At 34.7% G+C, this 26,919-nt stretch overlaps 2 protein-coding genes across 4 annotated transcripts in view; one reads left to right on the plus strand and one right to left on the minus strand.

Annotated features, from left to right (window-relative positions):
* Cdc73 (cell division cycle 73) overlaps nucleotides 1-26,919 on the minus strand; it is a 91,512-nt gene that overhangs the window by 14,574 nt on the left and 50,019 nt on the right. The window contains exons 11-13 of the mRNA XM_032914953.1: nucleotides 11,893-11,950; nucleotides 3,417-3,452; nucleotides 3,056-3,143 (exon numbers count right to left, since the gene is read on the minus strand). Of these exons, the coding sequence (XP_032770844.1) occupies nucleotides 3,056-3,143; nucleotides 3,417-3,452; nucleotides 11,893-11,950 (182 nt within the window). The remainder of the gene's footprint in view (nucleotides 1-3,055; nucleotides 3,144-3,416; nucleotides 3,453-11,892; nucleotides 11,951-26,919) is intronic.
* B3galt2 (beta-1,3-galactosyltransferase 2) lies at nucleotides 299-24,630 on the plus strand. 3 transcript variants are annotated; one of them, XM_032914955.1, is made up of 3 exons: nucleotides 299-337; nucleotides 17,607-18,012; nucleotides 22,519-24,630. In XM_032914955.1, the coding sequence occupies exon 3, from the start codon at nucleotides 22,641-22,643 to the stop codon at nucleotides 23,907-23,909; it is 1,269 nt and encodes a 422-aa protein (XP_032770846.1). In that variant the 5' UTR covers nucleotides 299-337; nucleotides 17,607-18,012; nucleotides 22,519-22,640; the 3' UTR covers nucleotides 23,910-24,630. The 3 variants fall into 3 exon arrangements, with proteins under 3 accessions (XP_032770846.1, XP_032770847.1, XP_032770845.1); XM_032914956.1 differs by lacking the exon at nucleotides 17,607-18,012 and having other exon boundaries at nucleotides 300-337; XM_032914954.1 differs by lacking the exon at nucleotides 299-337 and having other exon boundaries at nucleotides 17,392-18,012.

The following is a 26,919-nucleotide window of genomic DNA, read 5'->3' on the forward strand; positions in this document are numbered from 1 at the left end:
TCTGGAATGAACTACAATCCAGAATTTGAAGGCTCACCTTTGATCCTGATCTTGAGGCAAAGTGGCTATGAATCCCAGGAGACTAAGGCAAAGAGATCTCCAAGTTCAAGGCCACCTGGGACAAGCCAAGCCCCAGACCCAGGCGTGGTGCACCCCTTAAACTGGGACACACCTGCTGGAGACCTACATAAGGACATTGGAAGAAGGCAGAGTCTCTCTTTTTTGTCTGCCTGCCTGCTTGCCTGCCTCGTGGGACGGAGCCACTGCTAGATCCTTGACTTCCATTCACAGCTGCTGCTGATCATTGTTGGAAAATTGGAAAATTGGACTACAGACTGTAAGTCATCAACCAATTCTCTTACTATATAGAGACTACCCATAAGTTCTATGACTCTAGAGAATCCTGACTAAGACACTTGGTCAAAACAGAATAATGACATATGCATATGAAAATTCATAATAAAATCCTTTACTCTATATGCTAAATAAAATATTTTGTATATATAAATTACCAGGTAACCAATGCAATTATATCATGTGCAATTTCCATCTAATAATAAAGAACAAAACTATAAACTGGTTTCCAGTCAGTGATTACAGCACTCCTCTTAATCATCTCAAACATATTTTGAGTTCTTATATATGAAACACTGTGAAAGAAAAAAGTGTCCTAAAGTTCCGTATCTCTTAGCCATGTTTTATAGAATGTGCCAAGGCCCAGCCTCAGGGTGAGGAGGGTTATGAGAAAAGTGGGTGATGGGCGTGGCACTGATATCAGTGCTGACTGATAATGACTCAGCCAGTAGTAGGTGCAGGCTGTCACTTAAAGTGCTCTCTCTTTGCCTAAGATTTGTCATCATTCTTCCTTCTTTCTTTTTCCTTCTTCTTATTCTTTTTCCTTCTCGTTTTTCCTTCTTTCTTCTGACCAGAGAGCCTGATTTTATTTACTAAAGCTACACTGTCATCAAGGTTTTGACCTTTGTTAATCATTTCTTAGAAATTCTTAAATTTACACAAATTCTAAGAATCCGGGATCAATAGTCCCAGCCCTGCTTCCTTCAAACAGAAACTAAACAGAAAGCAAAAGCACGTTTCCTCAGAGCTTTTACACAGCCTGCTCTTCACAGGAATCTGGGCACAGCTCTTGCCATTTCCTAGTACAGCAGACAACAGTCTTTAGGAACTTTTCATTTAAGAACAGAAATGTGACAGACTACTAAGGTTAAAATAATTTCTTACAAGGTTTTAAAATCTATGCAAGTAAAGCAGCTACCTCTCTTCCATCTCTCTCTAGGCATTGTCATCTCCGTTCCTTCAACTAGCGAGGAGGACGAAGAACTAACTTTTTATATACTTATACATCATCTTTTAAGACTCTAATCTTTGTTCCTACCCTAGCAATTCCATGGCTATTCACATACTCTCCTTCTAATGCTATTTGTTTCTAGATCATATTAAAATCCTTTTATGAGATAAACCCACCTAGCATTTTCTTGTTTTTGTTTAATAAACTCTTCCATCTTTTCCTATCCATGCCTTTTCTTCTTGAGACCATTTTAATTCTTTATCCTTGATGTCCCAACGTTTACCCTGGCTAGTTAATGCAGCAGTCGCTGGGGTGTACCTACATCTCTTCATATAATTCCAAGTTCAAGGCCAAGCCTTGCAATGAGGAATTTCTACAAAGGACCATGTAAGCTTTTATGGCCTCCATGGTTATGTTGTCATCTAGATTCCTTTCCATGGCCTAAGAGCCAAGCGGAAGATCTGTTCCTCTTCTTCCACAGCTTCGTGACCACCTCCATTGCTCATTCCTGAGAACAACATCTGTCTCATTGATTACAGAGTGATTAGCTCTGAGTAATGAGGGGAGCATATTCACCAGAAAGAGCGATTGAAATTAAAATAGAAAAGAAAGAAGATCAGCAACCATCGGCTCACATGGGGACCACAGCCTGGTGATGCTCCAGGAGCAGGAACTGTGTCACACTGGAGTTCACACAGTCATGCAGGGCCCAGCGGGATATATAAATATATACCCATTTTAACAATAAGGCAGGAGGAAAAAAACCTCAGAAAAACCTATCTTTTGCCATGCTGATTCTCATTAACTTATTCTGAAATCATTCTCATTCTGAAATCACTTAATTGGGGATCATTTTAAACCTTATCAATGAGGATTGTCATAAAAACAATTTAAAATCAATTACTTTTTCTCCTTCTGTAATATCAGCAGTGGGAAACAAAGGAGTTCCAGATCACTACGGCTTACACAGAAGGTCAAGTTTGGTCTGTACTTTTAAAAACCCAAAATAAGCAACTTACAATAACTAAGTAAAACACTTAATCACATTCACTAGTAGAAAGAAAAATACTAATAAAATTATATCACCAACCATTTAAATTATAAGACTGAAGTTGGTTGGAAAAATTGAGATTTACTCTATATGCATTAACATGATGCATGTGTTCATTAAACCAAATGTAGCATAAATGTGTACACAGTCATTCTAAAAAGGAAATGAGAAGCAGCTACTGAATTTTTCAAAAGGCTAAACACCTGTGAATAAAATAGGAAATACGTTTCATTTGTGCTTTTTAAGCTTTTAGTTCTGCTTATATCAAATGCCAATGCCCCACTCTCTAATAGGGATGCATCCTCCTGGTTGGGAGGTACATAGAAAGGGCCAGAATTTGTCTTAGAAGTTCCTCAAGGTCTCCAGATAAAATCAAAATATAGCAATTGCTTTTAAAAACTAAGAGTATCATCCTTAGGGCTTCATCTAAAAGTTTGTATCTCTAAAGCAGTTGTTTTCAACCTACCTAATGCTGCAACCCTTTAGTACAATTCCTCCTGTTATGGCGACCTTCAACCTTAAAATCATTTTCATTGCTACTTTATAACTGCAATTTTGCTACTGTTATGAATCACAATGTAAATATCTGTATTTCCTAGTGGTTTGAGGGAGCTCTAGGGAAAGTGTTGTTCAACCCCCAAAGGGGCAAAGAGAAAAGTATGGCAGACAGATAGACAAACAGACTTATAATGACTTACTTCAGATCCTGTAGAAGGTCTTTTGCATTAAGCATGGTTATTAAAGAAGTGGTAGCTGCAGGAATAATAATGATGGGTGTTCGTGACCCTGTAAGTAAAAACATTAAGGTTAAAAACAAAATCATCATCATTTTTACTGACATTACTTTCTTATTAAAGTAATTTTAAATATTACCTTAATTCTTTTATACTAAATTATTTTAAAATAATAATAATGGCAAAAATACTTAATGAATGGTTTATTTCCTGCCAAGCAAAAATAGCAAACAGATACACCTGATACACAAGCATGTTACCACTGGTTTTATAACCTAATTCATCCACATTTACTGCTTAAAGTAAATCAAAGGCACAATCATACCTTTCTTCTGATTTGGGGGAGGTCTTGCTTGAGACACTAGAGAGAAAAAAAAAAAACAGAAAATTACAATTGTTATAAAAAATTATTTCCAACTTACAAAGGAAACCTAAACATTGCCGATATTCGTATGTCTACTGGTGAAACAAAAACACCTTACATTTTTTGCCTCTGATTTTTGCAAATATTAAGTAGATGTTACAAGAAACAAATAATATAACAGTGCTATATAGTATGTTCATCCATGTCTGGATCTGGTAAACAAGATAGTGTTATATTACATTGATTAACTGTTATTATAAGTGGAAAATCAGGGTACTGAAAGAACATCTACCATAGTAGATTCAGGAGAGAGAAACCAAGGAAAGAAAAGACATTATTGCAGATTAAGATTGGAAATAGTTTTTACATTGTTTTCTCTCTTTAAAGTTTTCAAATGAGGTTGGGTCAGAAAAAGACCCTTAAGGGCAGCGAGTCAACTCTATCTGACAATCTAATCTATACAATGTAGAAATGACCGCAGTAGTAATTATGGTTGCACTATGAAACACAAATATTTCTGATTGCATTATTGTTAGCATATGGCTTTAAGAGAAGAATAGTGCTTTACCTTCAGCTTTACTATTAATATAACATCTTCTGAAATACTTTTTATATGTCACATGGAATGTAGTTGGTTTAATTTTAAAATTTATTCAGCATGATATCATGATAAAGAACACAAAAACTGAACACTTCTCAGGTCCTTGGAACGTCATAAGGGAAAAAAAGAGTAAATACTAACAGTTAAACAAATCAATAGCTGGGCGGTGGCCGTGCAAGACTTTATTCCCAGCACTCTGGAGGCAGAGGTAGATGGATCTCTGCGAGTTCGAGGCCAGCCAGGTCTAGAGAGATAGTTCTAGGACAGTTAAAGCTACAGAAAAACACTTTCTCAAACTATCCACCCCCTGTCAGGGAAAAACAAACAAACAAATCTTTTAGGAGAATAGAAAGAGAATACCTCAGGATAGACTGAAGAATGTGGTAATGGGACCTAAACATAATATGGTTACATGAGAGCCTGGGAGAAGAGAGGCACCCAAATAAGATGTTAACACAAGTAAACTAAGTGAGTGAGGTCTCTAAAAACAGATGCAAAACAAACTATCTAAAAATTATACCTACGTGATAACAGTTGTTCCACCTGGAAATGTGGTTTAGCAACTCTAAAACTTTGTTATTTTTGTGTAACAGAATTAAACTACTGAATAGTGTAGTAAGAGGTAAAAATCAAATTCAATGACAGTACTCAGAAAACTGTCAATTGCACACTGGACAAAGGATTAATATCTTGAATCTATAAAGAGCTTGAGAAACTAAATACACACAAAAAAATCTAATCAATAAAATGGGTATATGGAATGAAGAAGACACATCTCAAAGGTCTTAGTACAAATAACAAATAATGAACAAACGAAAAAGTTCAATATCCTTAGCCATTAGGGAAATTTAAATAAAAACAACATTGCAATTTTCTATCACCTATGTGAGAACATTAAGAAAATAACAGAGCCAGGGAAATCACACCGTAGATAAAGGCATTTGCCATGGCACACTGGGGCTCTCGCTCCCTCATTCTGTTCCCATCCCTCTCAATACAATCTTAAAAAAAGAAAGAAGGAAAAAAGAAAACTGTAACAAATACTGGCAAGGATTTGAGGGGGAAAAGAACACTTACACACTGATGCCAAAATGTAATTTAAAATAGTCATTATAAAGACTAAAAACAGATATACAAGATCCTGCTATACATCACTGCTAGTACACATTAAAAGACAAACTGATACAAAAACTATATACATAACAAAGAATTTAACTATATAGACAAACAAGCATGAGTTGGAAGAAGGTCCAGTGAATAAAGTGTCTGTGGTGCAAACACAAAAACCTGTATTTGAATACCAAGAACCTACATAAATTATCAGTTTGGCAGGGGTGGAGGGAAGGGGGCTTAAAAGACAGGTAAGTCACTGGAGCTCACTGGCCAGCCAATCTAGCCTAATCTATACATTCCAGCTTTGATGAAAGACAGCTTCAAAACAAAGTAGAAGAGACATTAAGAAAGACATGGAAAACTTCTGATCTCCAAATTTATAACCCACATACATATATAATATATATATACAAAAGAAAATAAGCTAGCTGTTATATATAGAGCCTAGATATTTTTTATAGACATTTTTTATGTCAATATATGCCTATATACACCATAAGAAATTTGCTAAGGGGAAGCAGGAGAAAATAGGTAGAGAATAATACATGGTCAATGGATTTGATAAGCTCAAATGATCAAGGCACTTGATATACTGGAACAAAAATATTAGTATGAAACTACTCTGCAATAAATATATACTAATATATATATATTTAAATAAATAAAAAATAGCAAAGTGATCAATAGTAAGGGTCTGATCTCATGATTTAACTCATAATCCATATTCGCTACTGCCTAAATAAATTAAACTGGTAAGGTGACTCACTTCACCTAGTCTGTTTCCTCAATTGCAGAACAGAGATAATTCTACGTTCTACAAAATTTAAAAGTAATGATGTACTCCAAGTCCTTAGACAGACCTAGCATATATTTATGTCATTTACTGAGCCCTGATGCTGCTGCTGCCACTGCTGCCACTACTACTACTACTACTACTACTACTACTACTACTACTACTACTACTACTACTACTACTACTTCTTCTTCTTCTTCTTCTTCTTCTTCTTCTTCTTCTTCTTCTTCTTCTTCTACTACTACTACTACTACTACTACTACTACTACTACTACTACTACTACTACTACTACTACTGCTGCTGCTGCTGCTGCAAATATGATCATATGAGCAATATACCAGCCAACAGAATCCCTCGTTTGCTTGGTTAAAAATGTTTGGACTCCTAATTTTAAAAGTATTACTCAGTTTGACATTTTACATAGTCATTAAACAGCAGTGAGATCTGTTCTCACAGAGCTTTCAACTAGTGGATTGAATCCCACTAGAATTTAACTTTTGGATTCACCTGATCTTCCCATTTTTCACTAGCAGGGACTATAGACTTGTGTTGGCAACCATTTGAATAACATACTAATCTGACATAGATAACATGTTTTGATTTGCAAAGGATATTGAAATGTTTGACTCTTTTCCCCCAAGTAAAAAAGCCCAATAACCTTTAAGGCAGAAGTGGCAAGATCCTTTTGAAAAAAAGAAAAATATATATATAGGAGATTTAGATAGGGATTAAAAGAACTTCTTGGGGGAAATGTTATAGTATATGCCTTTAATCTCAGCAGTGGGTAGGGACAGAGGCAGGCATATCTGGTTTTTTGCAGTCTGTCTGGCATACGTAGTGAGCTTCAGGAAAGGAGGGACTAAAGAAAGCTTGGTTAAAACTAGTATGAAAGTCCTCAGTTTATGTGTGATTTAAATGAGAGCTTTTTTTTTCTTATTGTTTTACTCCAATCTAAGGTTAAGTAGACAAGGGTTTAAATAATTACTATTAAATTCATTAAATTGAATCATATTCTTTATATATATTTGGATGCCTGTGACAGTTTCTACCATTTATCTTTGGGAGGACAGAGAAGGAACAGAAAGTTAGACTCATACAATGTGGTCTGCTGACTACAATGTAAGATGCTCTAATTTAAGGAAATTGGTGGGTCTTTAAAGTTATGGTAGACACCAAGATGTGAAACAGGTGAAGGAGGGAGACAAAATATGTCATTTAACAGAACTGACTGAGAAGCTGGGAAAAGTAGGAGATATGAAGAATGCCTACTACATTTGAGGGCATTAAAAAAGTTAATATTGGTGCCACTTATTAAGTATAAAGAGAGAGATCTTGGTTTGTTTTTTGGTTTTTTTTTTTTTTTTGGGGGGGGGGGAGGCAGGAAAAATTGTTTACTTTGTTTTAAGATGCCCATAACTTATTTTCATGTAGAAGTGAAAGCTACTATTTTTAGTATCAAGTCACAAAGCTAGAAAAAAAAAAGTCTAACTGAAGATAAAAATCTGGAAATCATCACCACACATATTTCATGGGGAGGAGAGGGGTGCAAGACAGGGGTTCTCTGTGTAGCCCTGGCTATCCTCGAACTCACAAAGATCTGTTGGCCTATGTCTACCAAGTTCTGGGATTAAAGGTATATGTCACCACAGCTCAGTTCAGCATACACATTTTAAACTGGAGGACTTATAGAAGTCTTCCATCCAGCTAGCTAGAAGGCTGAGCACAGTGGCATTTATCTTTAATCCCAAGTGTCAGAAAGTAGAGGAAGGTGAGTCTCTGTGAGATCAAGAACAGTCTGGTATACCAGGTGAGCTTTTCCAGCTGCATAGTTAAGACCCTATCTCAAAATAAAAATAATAATAAAAATAAAAAAATTTAATCTAGAAAAGCTGAATATGGACAGTGATGCATTTAAAAAGCAAGAGAAAGGTAAGTTCTTTACTCTATAAAAATGAGATGACAGTGGGGTTGTGACTTATTCAAGACTTGTATTTCTAGATAAGCTAGAAAACACAACCACTCACTATTAGCTAGCTACTTTCCAAAATTTCCTTAAGACCTGAAATTTTTTTAGTTAAATGTTTTATATACCCAAGGATTGCTTTATATATCTAGGGATTTGTCTGGTACAATATTACTCATATTTGACAAAAGTAAGTTAAAAAATAAATTTAACTGTTTGTAAATGGAATTCCTTCCTTCAGGTCCCTAATCTAAGTGGAGACCTATCCTAAGTGCTTCATTCCACATTTCCATATGCTGCGAACTCTATTTAAAGAATAATACAATTCTACACTGCCCCATGTATTACATATTACACTGTTGGGTGTATTCTGTGTATTCCCAGGTCCCCCTTTCCCCTGTTCCAGGTTTGAAAAACTGTCGAAGGCCAGTTCTGGCAGTGTGTTCAGCAATCTAAGAGGAGATATGAAGCTGTGCATGAGGAAGAGTAAGCAGCTTTGGAACTCATGGAGAGTGAATTCCACCATTTAGCACAACCATGACAGATGTGCACCCCTGAGAGGGGAAAAAGGATGTCATGTTGTGGAGTTTCAGTCTGCTTGTTGCCCTCACAGTCACTACTTCCCTCATAATCTGAGTTGTATGACAACTCTAAGAAAGTTTCTAGCCCCTTACTGGGCTGTAGCATTGGCACTTACAGCAATAATAATGATTAATCTTTTTCAAGCATTGCTGCTGGAGCAGATTAATGAATTAACTACCACCATTAGAAAGAATTTAGAAATGTAGGTTGTTAGTAAAGTTAGGTTGCTTTTGTGGCTTTGATGTAGAAAATCTTGGGGAACAACTTAAAGTACAGAAAGGCACACTCTTGATAGTTGAGTGATAGATTTCTGAGGTTAGGGAACAAGAACAGTGGCAGCCCAACTAATACTAGCTAGCATGTCTCTCTTGCTAAAGCTAGGATGGGGGGCAAAGCCATGATTAATTTCTTGTACCCATTCTTGCCCTTGACTTCCTGATATGATTTAATAAAAAAATGGTAATATGTAGGTACACATTCCCAATTTAAAGTGGAAATGACTGATTGCTTTTTATATATATAAAAGTTTAGATTTGTGATTCTTTTAGAATTGTTTTTTAAGATAAATAATAAAATGATTGATCCTTTCTTTATAACTGCAAATTTCAGCCTGCCAGTAAGAGAACTGCTTACTTACACTTTGCTTAGACAAGAATATAGTGGGTTCTTAGGATTAATTTGATTTTGCCTGTAAAATGTAAAACGTTTAATCATGTAAGGGTGTTGGGGGACATGTTTGTTTGTTTTTGTTGTTGTTGTTTAAAGTTATACTCATTGTAATCATTTACTTAAAGAAAAATGGAATATAATTGTAATTTTTATAGTGCTTGAAAGATTTTGCTGGGGGATAAAAGCTGTGGGAGAAAAAAAATCAAGTTGCTGGTGCCATGGTAGTTCATCCATCAAGTGTATGAGTGTGTGCCTGCTTTACATACATAGTTGCCAAACCCACCTTTTCCTCCTTGGATTGCTGAACACACTGCCAGAGCTGGCCTCCAACCAAACACAGCAAATGAACATGTCAAATATTAAACAATACCCCTCCATACTGGGAAATGCCATGTAACAAGCATTTACATAGAACCAAAGTATTCACAAAAATAAATACCGTGACTCTGGAGGGAAGGGAGGGAGGGCAGGAGGGCGGGGCATATCTAAGACATTATAAGATGCTTAGCTAGACAATTTCTTCTATTAGGTAAAACTTCAGTGTACTTGGGTAGGGCACATGAAAAAGCAGGGTAAGAGACTAAGAGTTAGAAATTTCAGAACCCGATACTTCACATTGGCTTGTGAAAACCATCTTCTTTTCATAACTAACCTTTTTTCTGACAAACTACCCTGGACAAAGACTGATGGGCAAAACGGCTCATCAGAAAAAGGCGCCTGCTACCAAACCAAACAACCTAAGTTCAATGAGCAGAACTCAGAGAAACAACTCCCCTAAACTGTCCTCTAACTTATGTATGCGCTCTGTGGAATGCACAGTGTACATACACACAAGCTCACAAACATAAAAATTGACAAAGGCAGCCTAAGGGAAAAGGGGTTTACTTTGGCTTACAGTTCCAAAGAAACACAGCCCATCACTGCAGGACAGACATGACAGCAGGAAAGGTAGGCATGGAGAAGGAGGAAGCAGGAGGTAAACACAATGTGGGGCCAGGATAGAAAGCCTCCAGGCCCATCCCCAGTGCCTTTCCAACACTCGTGAAGCTTCCCCAACTTTCCCAAATAGCATCACTAGGTTGGGAAGTAAGTATTCAGGCACATGAAACTATTGAGATATTTCACATTCAAATACCAACACCCCTTAACGTCCATTTCTACACACACACACACACACACACACACACACACACACACACACACACACACACACACACACACACCTCTGAGTAAATCAATAACTTCCTCCTACGCCTTTGTGTTGCATACTGATTTCAAGAAACTACAAAATAAGTTCATATTAATTCACAGAATATAAAATGAAGAAACTCCTTAAGGTGATTTTTTTGTTTTACCTTGTCATTTCTAAATCTCTTATATGTTCTTCATTAGACTGACAAACACAACTTCATATCCTTCCACTGTAAAAAATGTATATAACTGCTTCTCTAATGTAGCTATCATCCTGGACACTACTCTCTGAACCCATTATCATCTGTCACTCCTATTTATTCTCTTTTGCTTCTTCCTAGGAAAGTGCTCTTTAGCTTATCCAATTCTGGCCATGATTACATAGAAGCAGTAGAAATATATACCATTAGTGTTTACATGAATGAACAAAAATTGACTTTTAGGTAACAAGAAGAACAGACAAACTCTAAAACACTTCAATAGTAACCTTGCCTAGCAACCATTTTTAAAAGTGATAGAGAACGTCTACATGCTCAGCAGCCATGCTAAACTTCTACAGGGAAAATAGTCCAATTTGGCATAGAAGATCATGAACATAGAACAAAGAACTGTAAAATAAATACATATAGCCTTTGAAACAAATCTTAATGAAAAACAAAAATATCATAAAAATATCCTTTAACTCTTCTACTACATCAAATTACTCAATTACACAAAATGTCCTTCATGGTGTAAGTTTCTATGTTACTGTTATAGAGTCACATAGCTTATTTCTTATGATTTTATCTCTTATGATTTCTATGATCTTGACTGTCAACTTGACAGGATCTAGAATCACCTAAGACACAAGCTTCCAGTCATGTCTGAGACTGTCTAGATTAGATTAGCCTCTGGAAAATGTCTGTGACAGATTATCTAAATCACATTAATCCAGGGAGAGAGTCATCTTGAATGTAGGTGGCATTACTTCAGGTGCTAGGATCCTTACTATGTGAACAGGAGAGAGCTAACGAAGCTTAACTATTACTTTCCCTCTGCTTCCTGACCATGATGCAATCGGCTTCCTCAAGCTCCTGCCTCAGTAACTTCCCTTGATAATGAACTGTACCTTTAAATTTTGAATGAAAATAAATCCTTCCTTCTATAAGTTGCTTTTGCCAGATATTTTGTGACATAAACAAATAAGTAATCAAGTTTTTATCTCAAATTGAGCAAAATATAGTCCGGTAAAGAACATTGAAAATATAGATTTTAAAGATTCTGTAAAACTATACGTTTTAACGTCTTTATGTTTTTCTGCTATGAATAAAAAGGTTAACGATGCTGGCCAAACTTTAATAAGCATTTTGTACATATCACCACAGTTTAAGGCTTGCTTACGGAATGCTGATGACTTAAAATCAGCAAGGAAGAGAAATGGCCTTTTGGTATATTTTAAGCAAAACAATGTTTTCTTCTGATTACTATACATCAAAAACATGACTATCTAACAAAAAAAAAAATCAAAGTTATATATTTTTTTACCTGGTCTAGGTACAGGCTGGGCTGCAGGAGTTTGAGTCTTACGGGCAGATGCACCTTCCTTTAAAAGATAAAAAGTGATGTATGAAATCACATCAAAGTTCATTTAAATAACAATAAAACACTTTAAAAAGATCTCATAAAGCTCTCCCATTGAGTTATTTTCCCATTTGGCCAAGGCCTTTAAGTTTAAAAAATAAAATTAAATAAAATATTTAATAAGAGGCTAAGACAGGAAGGCTGCTGCATGTAGTTGAGTTGTAGGCCATTCTGAGCAACATATGAAATTTGATCTGAAAAAGTCCCTGCCCCTAAAAAATTTATCAGTGTCATAGCCAGAGCTGCTGGAGGTGGCAGTCTATCTTGACAAAATAGACCCTATGAGGCAAAACAAACAAGCAAACCAAAGCCCTCCTTATTTTTTATTTTATTTTAAAAGAAGGTATACTAGTGAACAACTTCTAAATGAACAACTTCTAAAGGGAGTAATATTTTTAATGATTTGTTTAATTGCTAAAAAAATAGTATTTTCAAAAATGATACTACTTGACTTTTGTAAATTTGAAGCCTATATTCAATGAAGGGCTGGGGATCAAGCTTAAGGCCATGTAGACATTAGACATATCCTAATGTATTTTAAAGTCAACCCTAACCTTTTTCCTCTAAAAAATGCGAAAATGGATAACACATAATCTCAAGTTAAAAAGATGTAATAACCCTGTGGTGGTTTGAATATGCTTGGCTCAGGGAGTGACACTATTAGGAGGTGTGTCTTCTAGCTGCCTTTGGAACAAGAGGTAGAATTCTCAGCTCCTCCAGTGCCATGTCTGCCTGCCTGGCCACTGCCATGCTCCTGACAGGATAATGGACTGAACCTCTGAACTGTAAGTCAGTCCCAATTCAATGTTATCTTTATAAGAGTACCATGGTCATAATGTCTCCTCATAGCAATGAAACACTAACTAAGACAGAAATTGGTACCAGGAGTAGGGTATTGCTGTGATAGGCCTGATCATGCTTTTGTTTGGAAGAATATGGATTTGGGGCCTTTGGATTAGGAAAGCAGCAGGAATATAGAAGAATTTGTTGTTGAGGGCTATTTGAACTATAAAAGCCTGGCTCCAAAGGTTTCAAAGGAAAATGGAAAAATTTTATATGTGGCCAAGAGACTGGTTCTTATATTTTGGTGAAGAATGTGGTTGTTTTTCCCATTGTCTAAGGAGTCTGCCTGAGGTTAAGATGAAGAGATTTAGATTAATTGCTTTGACAAAGGTAGTCTCAAAACAGCCTGGCATAAATTCTGTTATGTGGTTACTAAAGTTTGCTTTTATGAAGATCCTTTTAGTAAAACTGAGCAAGCCTCAAAAATAAAGGTACAAAATGTATGGTTCAAAGAATAAAGGGGCACTGTGCCCCCCGCACCCCCACCCCAAGTAAAATGGTGCTGAATCCTATGTTCAAGGAGGTAAACAGATTAAGAGTGTGGTGACTTTGGGATAAAATCTCACCTAGCTAAACTGGCTGTTTATGAATTTGCCATTGAACAAGAAATAGTTATATCTAGGCATTATTATTCTCTTGTTATTGCTCTCATTTGAACTTTTAATCTGGAATGAACTACACTCCATAAAAGGAAGACACAAGCTTTGATCCAGATCTTGGGGAATAGTGGCCATGAAAAGCTTAGTTCAGGCACAGTAGTACATGCCTTTAATCCCAGGAAGCAGAGGCAAGCAGACCTCTGAGTTCAAGGCCAGTCTGGTACAGACCAAGTTCCAAGTAGAGAAAAGCTAAGGTGCAGGTGTGATAGTACACATATTTAATCCCAGCATCTACGTGACAAAGTCATGCAGATCTGTGACTTCAAGGTCAATCTACAGAGCAAGTTCCAGGACAACCAAGCTTAGACAGTGAAGGACTTGGAAAACAGAAAACTGGTGATAATGTAATAGAACAAGGCAGTCCATTTTCCAGCTGCAGCAAGCAGCAGAGGCAGCTCTGGCCATGTAGCATTGGCCTTAGAGTCCAGAATATAGAAGGGACTATTGGGACAACTGATGCTAGTTAGCTGGAGCTAAGAAATTAGTGGTGATTAATATCTCGTCCCTAGAAAACTATGTCAAATAGTAATTTTCAAATAAACATGATGAAAATCAGACCTGTTTAAGAAAATAGTACTGAAATGAAAAAGTAATTCTTTACATGAGCTGTAACAAGTGTCAAATATAGGAGCCACACCAAAACACAAACAGAAAGGAGACCAATGCAGGCCAGACTGGATTTATGGCTCCCTTCAACTGCAATAGCTCAGGGTTTGAAGTGTTCTACCCCCATTTATTGTCAATCTTTTTAAAATCAAAGGTACATGATGGAATGATACACCTAACAATAAACAGATGATTCCCAAAGTTACTGTTATTTTATATCATGCAAACCACTCAGAACCAGTAACTCCATGAATAAGCAATACTTTTTGTGTGTTTAGTAGAAATGAGAAATTAAGTAGCATTATAAACCCCTTCTACTAATCTCAATACCTTAAGGGTTAACTATAGACATGTCTAGGAAAACTCTAAAACAAAAAGAATAAACAAACAACAACAATATAAATCAGCTGGGTAGCTTGGGTCAAAATGTCCAAAGTAATGAATACCTTTTCTCCCCCTCAGTCATGTTTTATAAAAAATAAAAACAAACTTATGCAAGCAATACTTGTACACCACTTTTAAGTATAAAACCTAGCAAGGCAACTGTCAGTTTGCAGAATTTGACAAAGAAATCTGCCACATTTATGGAGTTAGTTTAACCACAGAATTCAAATTTAAAAGAAACTAGACTAAAAACAATTTTACAAGGTTGTAACATAATATATTTTTACCATTTCTCTTGCATGGAAACCTGAAGTTCTTAGGAAACATCACTAAAGAAAAGTTTATCTCGTTGCTACTATTTTTCTAATAAGCTTTAATATAATATCTTAAATTTTAAGAAAACAGTACAGATATCAATTATAATTTGATTTAAATTCTTGCTTACTGTGTACGTGAATACTATGCCTGATACACACTATGCCTGGTGACCAATATTAGAAATCTTCTTGTCATATAAACACTTGCTCCATAGCAAGCAGTAGGATAAAGAAACATCTCACAGGTGGGGAATTCATGCTTGAACCCAACATAGCAGGAATCATAATTGATTTATCCATAAAGCCCTTAGTAATTGAGATCCATAATAAACCCAATTCAGTACCAAAAAAAGGCCATCTCAGAGGTGATGTATAATATGCCAGTTGTTCTAAGATGACCACTACACATTGTGTAAAATGTCTCACTGTATAACTACCTGTAAATTAAAAATAAAAACAGCTATTAATAAACATTAAAGAAACCTATTGTGAGGGATGTATGTCGGAAGCAGAGAACTTATTAGCACTCTTCTGCTCTCAGTTTCATCAAAAGATAGACTTAAAATATATTAAAAATAATGCAGAATAGTTATTTTCTCCTTCCCTAGAAAAATGAAAAATGTATTCAGAAATCCACATATCACCAATAATTAATAAGCTGTGCCTTAATGTACATGTTAGCATATAGCAGTGTGATGTTAACATTTAATGAAAAAAGTCAAAATACCTTCAGAATTCCATTAATGATTCCTGGGGTACTATGTCAATATTTGCATGTAGTATAATGTTTAAGAATAAATTATAGGAATTCAGATCTTAAAGTTTTAAATAATACTATTCCGAAATTCTGAACTAACCCTCTTTCCCATCAGCAATTGTGTTTAGGTTAATTATTGCAGAACTCTGGGTACCAGTTCCTCATCTATAAAATAGATATTATTACTCTATCATAAAGAAATATCATTTACAACCAACTCAGGTACTTATCACTCAACCTAATTTGGAATAAACAATTTGGAATAATTGTAAAGACCTCTAACCTCAGTTAAGCTCCAATATTAGGAATAACTGATATTAAAAAGGTCACTTCTACTTTGGAGAAATAATTTAAGCGGGGTCAGTAATTTGTCTATGAAGACAAGAAAAAACAGGCAGTGAAGAATATATAGCATGGAGCTTTAAGAATCAAATACTAAGAAACACGGGTTTCATTCCTCTTCTAAGGAAAGTCAAAGTTCTCAGATTAAATTTCTCCTCATAGTTCTCTTTCTTCCTTCTTTCTTACTCTTCTATCATTTCTAGGGGATGTAAGACACAAACTAGGACAGTCATAGGATACACCTAAACCACGTAAGCAGCACATGAAGACAAATAATTGAATACTATTAGAGGAAATATGATTTTTATTCATCTGAAATAATATATCATGGTCTGTGAAAATGGATGGAGTCTGTATCCCTAAAATATATACCATAAACTCTAAAACTATATAGTTACTGTCTCTAGAATATCAGAGGAAATGTTGTTATAGCCATAAAACAAGTATAAAATACCTGCCCAATGCTCTCTTAAGAAAAAAAAAAAAAAAATGGGGTTGAGTTTAGCTCAGTGGTAGAGCTTGCCTAAAGGCGAAGGCCTGGGTTGGTCCCCAGCTCCGGGAAAAAAAAAAAAAAAAAAAAAAAAAAAAAAAAAAAAAATGCCCAAGTGCCCAGGCACGTAGGTAAGTATACCAGAGAACGATTTTAGTCTCTAATGCTTAAAAAACCTGTTTGATGGCATTTTAGTAAACCACTTCTTAAAGTATCAAACTTTATTAGAAGCAATGGACTCAAGCTCATCGCTATACTTAAACACACATCTGCAAGACATACAAGTATATATACAAGCAAATGTTCCAAGGCTGTCTCTACCTAAGGTTTTTAGTCAAAATGTAATCAATCCTATAGAACTACTTACCAATCATCAAGAAAATCTATATATGTTTGTTATACCTACTATATCATTTTTAATTCTGTGATACACATAATTTTACATGAGAAAACTTTAATGTTGATAACAAGAAAGTGATTTAAAATTAACTTTACTACTTTCAAGAACAATAAAAACTGTACAGAGCAAAGACATGGGCAGTATCACAATATTAAGTAATCCAAGGCACCTGACTTAGGTAAGCTGTAGAAAACGGGAGGAAAACTAAGTTACAGACAATAGATAATGAATGAGTTTTAACTAAACTAGAAAATCAGAAAAATCAGACAAAAACTTGAAGAGCAGGACTGCACTGAAAGAGTTAATTTACACCAACTTACGCGTAAAGGCTTTTATTACTTCTGTTCTACAAAAGCTTGTAAGAAACATAAAAGCCACAATCAATACAGAAAATATTTAAAAAGCCTGTGTATAAGTTCAAATAAAGATTTAAAAACACCATAACCTCCATTTCATCTTAATACTTGTATTTGTTCTGAATAAATATAATGTATCACATAGAAGGAAGATTTCTAAGCTTTTCCCTACCTTGGGTTCTTAGTCAAAATGAACGCAAACAATCACGTGGGACTCAGCCAAGCAGTGACGTTAAATTCTGCTCTGTCAGAGACAGCATCTGTCAAGCCCACATTTAAACTGCTGCCTGCCTGTGCAGCACAGAAGAACCGTGCATTTCACATTACAGACCAAAACCCCAGGAAAACTGCTCAAAAAATCCTTCCTGCAGCTGCCAGGCAACCACGACGGAGAGAGGCAAAGCCTTTTTTTCCTCCCAATACAACTGAAACACTAAACCCAGCTCTGCTGCTTTACATTGCAGCTCAGCGCTATTACTAGAAATATGGATACTGAGGAGAGAATACAGCACTGCATTGTCCAGCCGGGAATACAGCAGATGTAAAGACTTCAATGCATCAACTGTCGGAAAGAATCAACTGTGCACCAAATACAACAGACAACTACAGCTCTTTTGTTTAATGAAAGAGAAAATGAAAGAAAGGAAAAATCTCTGAAGACTGGATACAGACATATGAACAAGAAGGGTAACTTGAAGACACCCTGACAGATGGACACTTTGGATACTGTGAAAAGCAATCACAGGAGGCAGACTGTTGGGGGATGTGCGCATGTTCGATAGCATCGTTTCTGCTGAAGTGATGGCGTGCCAAAAGTATTTTCAGTAGACATAATCTTCTCCATCTAAGTGGTCTGACCAAGAAAGAAAGGTATGTTGCTGTCTTGTGTACGATGCTCATTAAATGTGTTTTAATTTCATAACCCTACAGGCACTGATACACTTGATAAACAAGTTCATACAGTTCACTGCCCTTGAAACTATGATAGGTTTCTAAATACATGATTTTAAATTTGCCTTTTCTACTAAACAAGCTGACATTGCTTTATTCAATTTAATATGTACCTGGGGGTAATTCAGCAGCACTGTAACATTAAGAGGAAAATCAAATAGTAACTAGATTTACTGAAAAGGTTCTCTGAGAAATTAAACAAAAAAGAAAAAAAAGAGCTCTCTAGACCTTTTAAAAAAAAAGCAATTCTTAAGCAAATTAGGTCAAATTGATTCCTTATCTAATAAATTAAACCACGTTCTTCATAATGGTTATCTAGAGACAGTGGAGTAAAATTATATTAAGTACCATGAAATATGATCTTAATATCTTGAGATCTTTTTGGAAAGATCCCTTCAAAACAAAATCTTAACAGTTCATAGTAATATCTTCTAATATCTATCTCTTCAGATAGAGACAGCAAACAGAATTCAGGAGGACATCGGCAGATTTTAAGTGTTACTGGGCTACAAGAAGATACTACAAGTTACAACATTAGCCATCAGATTAAAACGTTAGTGAGTTTATGCCAAGCATAACACCACCACAGTAGTCAATCACATCTTATTACAGTATCAATGAATACAACATTAAACAAAGAGATTATCAATAGTTGCTCTAGATACATTTGTGAAACAGGGAGCCTTTAAGTAACAGAATGATTCTAAATAATCAAGTGTAAGACTGTTCATGGAAGTAATTAGAAAAGTGAAATTAAAAATCTAGCATAAAATAGTTGAATATGAAATACCCATTAATAATGGTCAAATATAAGGTCAAATAATATCAATAGTTGGTTTCTAGCCTTTATTTACATGTAATAATGACCTGCCTACTGCCTCTACATGTGTCTGTAGGACAGAAATAAACTATTCTGGGGACAATCAATTTTAGAGGAATAACTCAGGGCTGAAGGACTCAAAGATATTCCTAAAATTTTATAAACCTTTTATGTATTTTGATTCTTCCTCTCACTTTCATAAAACTTGCTATGCTATTAACAATCACAAAAAGCAAAAAATTGTAAATCTATAAAAGCACTGTGTCATAAAATTAAGATTAAATGAGTGTATTAGACCTTGTTGTGTATCAAATCAATTCCCAATCATAACTAAGTATCATTATTCTGATAAACATTAAAATCAGAAACTAAATTAAATCAAACATGGTTTTAAAAATCCAATCTCTCTTGGTATCTATATTAGAAATTAAGAAGCTTTAAAAACTAAATATTTCAAAGCAAAAGTATACAAGTTTTTCTTATCAAAGCTTCATTTAAATCTGGGACTGCTTTAAAAAACAACTAATATATTTATATCAACTTTTAAAAATCAAAGGACAGAAACTCTACAGGAGGAAACATTTATTAGTAACACCCTTATAAATTTCAATCTATAAGATATAAAAACACACTTAAATTATAATTAAAACAGAAAAGATCTATTTTTTAAAAAAGAAAATCTATTAAAAGATAGGGCAAAATTTTAACTCATTAGTTTTGTCTTTATTTTCAAGAACTAATATTCAACAGGCATTAACCTGTGAATAATTTTATTATCTAACAAAAGGAGAAATAGTTACAGCAATTTTACTTTCTTTTTAAACACACACACACACACACACACACACACACACACAGAGATAGAGATAGAGACAGACAGGCAGACAGACAGACAGACAGAGACTCAAAGAGAGACAGATTTCTATCCTGGAAACTTTAAAAAGAAGAATTTAAATCTGAATATGAGAGATCCATTTATCAATGGGAATTTATCAAATAGGTCTATTTGTACAGGGATTCTAAGCCCTCCTACATTAATGCTTACAAACATACGATTCTCGTAAAACTTAAATTAATATGTACCTCCATCTTATAAAATCATAATAGAGCCACTTATGAATTTACACTAAATTATAATTAAATTGTTGAATATTAGTTCTTGAAAATAAGCACAAAACTAAGTTAATTTTGCCATGTCTTTAAAGTCGATTTTTTAAAAATAGACCTTTTTTGTTTTAATTATAATAATTTAAGTGTGGTTTTTATCTTATAGATTAAAATTTGTAATTTCTGTAATATTAAAACACTTCGGAGTATCACTTCAGGGACATTTCTTTTCTTGTAAACAATGTATCGTACTTCAATACTTCATTCCTTTAAGCCCGTCTATCCATTCATTATCTGACCTTGAATTTAATTCATTTTGAACTGTTTTCCTTTAACAAAGTTTGCACTTTTAAAGTATCTGAATGACTTGACTTCAGCCATGTTCTTTCTAAGTACTGTTATATCAACACAAAACTGATGTTTATATTTGTAATACTTGATACAGATCAAATGAACTTTCCAAAGTAACTTCTTTTGAAAATTTACATACATAACCCTTTAAAACCCACTAGCCTCATTATGAGGTGAGGGTATGTCATTAGTATCTACCACGTAATGTAATTTTCATATGCACTCTTTAAAATAGTTTTCTGCTTTAAATAGAATGCCATCTAGTTATAAGTGCAGACAAGAAAAATCATTTCTAAATCAGGTCGTGAAGCTCTGTAATTTCGAACTCATGTCATAGCTTTGATTTTTATATCATACTGTAAGATTTAAATTCATGTAAATAAAACTAAGAGCAAACTAGATTGTTTAAAAACTACTACTCGTGTGTGTGTGTGTGTGTGTGTGTGTGTGTGTGTGAGAGAGAGAGAGAGAGAGAGAGAGAGAGAGAGAGAGAGAGAGAGAGAGAGAGATTAAATACTTTTTTAGGTTTGAGATATAGCCTAATCACTAAAAGCACCATTCATTTTCAGAAACAAGATCAAAGCTTAGTGCCTGTTACACATTAGAAATCTGTTCAAATTCCCACCTACTTGCTCCTCCTAGTGGTTGTTACTAGAATAGTACTTCATTCATAGTCACCTAAGACTTTCAAGCAGTAACTGAAAGGTATGTAAATTTTATGCTACAATCTCTCAATTTTTTGAGAACTTACTTGTAAATTCTATTACTTTTCAAATGCATTCGTGTCAATGTTAAGCCAAACTGCTATCATAAGTAGATCATTATCGTAAGATAAATAAGCACAAGCATTTACACATAAAATTTGAAATAAGTTGATTTCCTTTTTTAAAGAAATTATTTCACTGAATAATAGAAAAATCACTTCTTGATCAAAAGAATTTAATAATAACATTCTCCAAATCAATGATTATATAAATGACTTCTACTTTGGCTTTTTTTTTTAAGAACTGAAAAAAAAAATCAAAACTAGATGCATGTCTCTATTTCTCAGAACACCATCTATTGGAATTCAAATGACTTCTAAGACCCCCCCAACCCCAACTTCTTCATCTAGAAACACCTATGAATAGGAAAAGGGGGGAGGGATTGCAAATACAAATAAGGTTTATTCTATGGTGAAAAGCCCCTTGCAAAACAGCCAGTTTTGACAAAGAGGCATCACTAATTTCTTTTGAGCCACTTAAAACTTCGGAAAAATCTAGGACTGTCAGTATTATGCTACTATAAGGACTTAAATTTTTAAACAATTTCTGTTGTTGAAGATTATGCAAAAAAGTATAATTCAAGAATATTTTAAAATGTTTTTTGTGGAAAGTAGAATTTAAAGCAGATCACAATAGTAGGAGCTATTGCCTGTATTTTTCAAGAAGTCCAGAAAAACTGCAAAATGCATACCCTTCGCCAAACCCACTTATAAATAAAACTGATATCCTGAATACATCCTATTTAACGTGGATGGTTAAAATTAGTAAAGTAGTGTAAAATGTTAGTCATTTATTGCTGTCTAAAAATCTCACAGTAAAATCACTGGACCCTAAAAATTAATTTTGACAGGTGTATCTTCTCACTGACTTTTCAAAACAGGGGGCCCACTGGAAACATGTCTAGCAGTGTACTGTAACTAACCGAACTCTGCCACAATTAAACTCGCACCGTCTGTCCCAAAACCAATACATGTCCATTTTCCAAAAAAGGCCACTGACTGTGCACCATACTGCCATGGTCTGTCGGATCAATTTTAATTAATGTCAGTAGTGCTCCATCTGTTCTGAAAGCCCTCTACAGAGCCTTTGTCAGAAATCTAAAAGCATTCTTCCTGTCTACATGACACAACATTAAAACACTGTAGGTCAAAGGAGCAGACGAGCAGAGCTACCAAGATCATCAAGTGAGTAAAATAAAATTAATCTATCACTTACCTTCCGAGTGTTCATTGCACTACTTTTAAAGACATAATCTTGTCAGTGATTTTATACTGCCTGATCCTCTTTTTCCTCAGCTTAAAAAGGTTCTTTTACTAGCTGCCTTTTTAAGGCAATTTGCAACATTTTGCATTTTGTAAACCATTATGCTTCATATCTTCATAGAATGACGTCGAGGGACATGTAATTGAACCAGAAAATGATGAGTCAAGAACAGTATTGATTCAGGAAGCAACAACAGTGTTTTTGGCCACATACATCTGCTACTATTACTGGATATTTACAACATGCTTCAGTGGAGGAGAAGACACTGCTGCTTTGCAAAAATGACCTGGAATGCTAAAAGGTCTCTGTTCCGGACTCACCTTATGGGTGTACTTTCTCTAGTGTTTCTTTTTGCTATGTTTTTGTTTTTCAATCATCATGACTGGTTACCAGGTAGACCAGGATTCAAAGAAAATCCTGTGACATACACTTTCCGAGGATTTCGTTCTACAAAAACTGAGACAAATCAAAGCTCCCTTCGGAACATCTGGAAAGAAGTAGTTCCTCAGACTTTGCGGCCTCAGACAGCAACTAACTCCAACAACACAGAGCTATCACCACAAGGAGTTACAGGACTAGAGAACACTCTCAGCGCCAACGGAAGCATTTATAATGAAAAGGGTACTGGACATCCAAACTCTTACCATTTCAAATATATCATCAATGAGCCTGAAAAATGCCAAGAGAAAAGTCCATTTTTAATCCTACTAATAGCTGCAGAGCCTGGACAAATAGAAGCAAGAAGAGCTATACGGCAAACTTGGGGCAACGAAACTTTAGCACCTGGCATCCAAATCACAAGGATTTTCTTGTTGGGCATAGGTATTAAGCTAAATGGCTATCTTCAACATGCAATCCAAGAAGAAAGCACACAGTATCATGATATAATTCAGCAGGAATACTTAGATACATACTATAATCTGACCATTAAAACACTAATGGGTATGAACTGGGTTGCAACATACTGTCCACATACTCCATATGTTATGAAAACGGACAGTGATATGTTTGTCAACACAGAATACTTAATACACAAGTTACTAAAGCCAGACCTGCCTCCTAGACATAACTATTTTACTGGGTATCTAATGAGAGGATATGCACCTAACAGAAACAAAGACAGCAAGTGGTACATGCCACCAGACCTGTACCCAAGTGAGCGTTACCCTGTCTTCTGCTCAGGAACTGGTTATGTTTTTTCTGGGGATCTGGCAGAAAAGATATTTAAGGTTTCTTTAGGTATCCGTCGTTTGCACTTGGAAGATGTATATGTAGGGATCTGTCTTGCCAAGTTGAGAGTTGATCCAGTGCCCCCTCCCAATGAGTTCGTGTTCAATCACTGGCGAGTTTCTTATTCAAGCTGTAAATACAGCCACCTAATTACCTCTCATCAGTTCCAGCCTAGTGAACTGATAAAATACTGGAATCATTTACAACAAAATAAGCACAACGCCTGTGTCAACGCAGCAAAGGAAAAGGCAGGCAGGTATCGGCACCGCAAACTACACTAGAAGACTATTTTTGTTCAAATGTGATATCTGTAAATATTGCTTAAAGCATGTATAGTTAAAAACTTGATTACATACATAGGACAAGTTTTAGTTCAACTCATCACATAAAGGAATTCAAAGCTATTTTTTTAATTTCTGAATAAGCTAATTCATACAATTACAAATTATGACAAAAAGGTATCCCAACAGAGTCTATTTAAATAACTGTATGAGGAGATTCTCTCTATCAACATGCAATAAGAAGCATGCATACATAAATGGTTCAAGTCTTACACTAGGGACCAATACAATGTATCTGCATACATTTTCTATATAAATCTTAAGTTCAGAAATGAAGACAGTAAAAGATTCCTAGACTTACTTTTGATTTCACCATATAACTAAATGTAAATAAGACAGTACTATTGATTTTAAGGGAACTTTGTAATTGTGCAAAGAATAAATTTTCTGACCTGACGCTAGAGTTCTAAAACTTTATACTACACGCAATAAGATTTAGTTACATTATTCCATAAACTCATTTATAGCATTCAGATGTTTGAACAATGCAATTCTCATTCAAAATATACTTTTAAAAATAATTTATAATTATTTTAATTTCTTTTATTAATACTCATTGACACTGGGAAAATTATTTTGACATGATGTGATAAATGTGAAAAATTAATGTGTCTCAGGCTCAAGTTTTTATAAAATGATTTATTAAAGGTATCAAAATAGATAAATTGTTTCCTCATTGGTATTAAGGGTCAAGCCCGTATTTCAATGAATTTTGCATTTAGATAAAATATTACACTCTTGGGGTGTTCTATCATCTTCAACTATACCTGACTTCAAGTATGTCTGTCAACAGAATCATGTTCCTCCTGCTGAAATGCAAGTAGTAATGAAACAGCACAGCGATGCTGTGCTGCCCTTACAAAGGAAGAAAAAAGGAAGCCAGTAGTCACTTCATTCCATGTATTTCTAAGATGTATATCTGCCAAGCAGCAACATATGGGAAACATGTATTTTCTGAGAGCAGGTGTACATAAGAAAACATTTTAATCATTTTATAGCACTTATTTCTTTCTCACAGTGCCAAGTTTACAAATCTTTGGTTTTTAATTTGGTAGATGACAAATATTTGCATCACCAATTAAATACCATTTAGGGAGTGGTGGGGAGAAAGCTACAGATGTTTGATAACCGTTTGCCTTTAGAGTGGACAATATATTTAGTGCACATTTACCAAGGTACTATTAGTATTTTAAAAGTAAACAACAAAGCCCTAAACTGAATGCTACACAAATGTTCTCATATTTTGTTTGGCCCTACCATGAATTTTAACATCAATAAACATAAGCCCACTAGCTTTAAAATGCTGTATCCTATGCAAATTTATAAATTTTAATTAAGTCAGAATATCTCCTATCAGAATTCTAATAATCATTTTTAATCACTGAATCTAGTATGAAAGGATTACCTTTCATACCTGAAGCACAAAAAGCTTTATTTGTTAGTAATACACTGAGTTCTACTCCTATTAAATGTATACCCTGTCTTTCAATAAGAAGCCTAATAAGTATTCTATTCCATACCAAATGATTATGAACAATCAGCTATGAAACATCCACCACCTCTTGGCTAATAATTATTTTTCACTTAATTTATTCTATGTAATTGTAGTGATCAATATTACTTCACAAAAAGATATACCGAGGACAGTGCTAAACAATACTAGTGATCAAAGACAAGGACCCTGTCAGTGTATCAAGTCTCTCTGATTTATACCACAAAAGTTTAAAATGAAAATTGGAAGTATGTAAGTTTGTGAGTATTCCTGCACAGGGGTGTAAATATAAGAAGAAAAAACCCTAAATGATATTTAAAACCTATAATTGTATAGGATTACTGCGTTTAAAACACTGGCTTACAAAACACAGAATTCTCAAAAAAGTGCTTAATGTCAGATATCAATTTAAAACCATTTTCATTTATTTGAAAAATTATCATAATTTGATGATGTTCTGAGTCCCCAGGGGGCATTAAACCAGCAAGTTCTTCCAGACAAAAGTCTGTACACTTCTGCCTTTGGGGTAGCACATACTAACATAAGGCAGTGAGAATGAGAGTTCAAGGCAAATTTAGGTTAAACAAAAAATCCCGACTATGAAAACTATAACTTACTTTAAATAAAAATTCTATTATTTTATTAATTTACTTTTACATTTAATTTTCAACAATATAAATGCCACTTTTACAAGCTGCTATATAAATGTCTCACTAGTTAATTATATCCTGTTTACCTCCATACTATGAAATTTTTATATGTAAGTAATGTTTGAAAATGACTATGTTGACGTGATAAAAGGAAAGACTACAGAATCAGCTGTGTAACACTATATTCAAAGTGTTAATAGACATTTCAGAAGGAAAATGCAAATGTCAGTATTTACATTAGTTTGGAATAAAATCAGAGGTAATGAAATTCTTCAATTACTTAAATAATTTGTATTTTCCTTAATGTCTTTCATGCATATAAGCATAAGTACATACACCTAATTGGAACTTTTTAAATACCTTATTCCCGAAAAGTCTACAATATTAATAACAACAACAACAACAGTAGCAACACTACGCACTATTTACTGACTGTGGAAGCAATGTACCTGGTACTGTTAAAAGTTCTGTACACTTATTACTTCATACAATACTTGTAACACTAAAAGATAAAAGACTCATGCAAGAGATTAATTACATTAAATCACAAGGCTAGTAATAAAAGGCTTCCATCTCCAAGATCATGCTCTTATCCACTATTATGCTGTTCTGCTATGTATTTCATTTATGACAGAAGTTAAAAGATCTACAAAACCAAGCAAAACTGGCTTATCCCACTATTTGTCATTCTCTGCTTAGTCTCTTTGGCCAGGCCCACAGATTTCACAGCCATTTTTCTCTCATTTATGGCATCAGGTGTTATGTGTAAATAAGAAAAGGGAAAGGAAAGAACATTTGGTCCCCCAGT

Source organism: Rattus rattus, chromosome 10 (assembly GCF_011064425.1).
Source record: "Rattus rattus isolate New Zealand chromosome 10, Rrattus_CSIRO_v1, whole genome shotgun sequence".
NCBI lineage: Eukaryota > Metazoa > Chordata > Mammalia > Rodentia > Muridae > Rattus > Rattus rattus.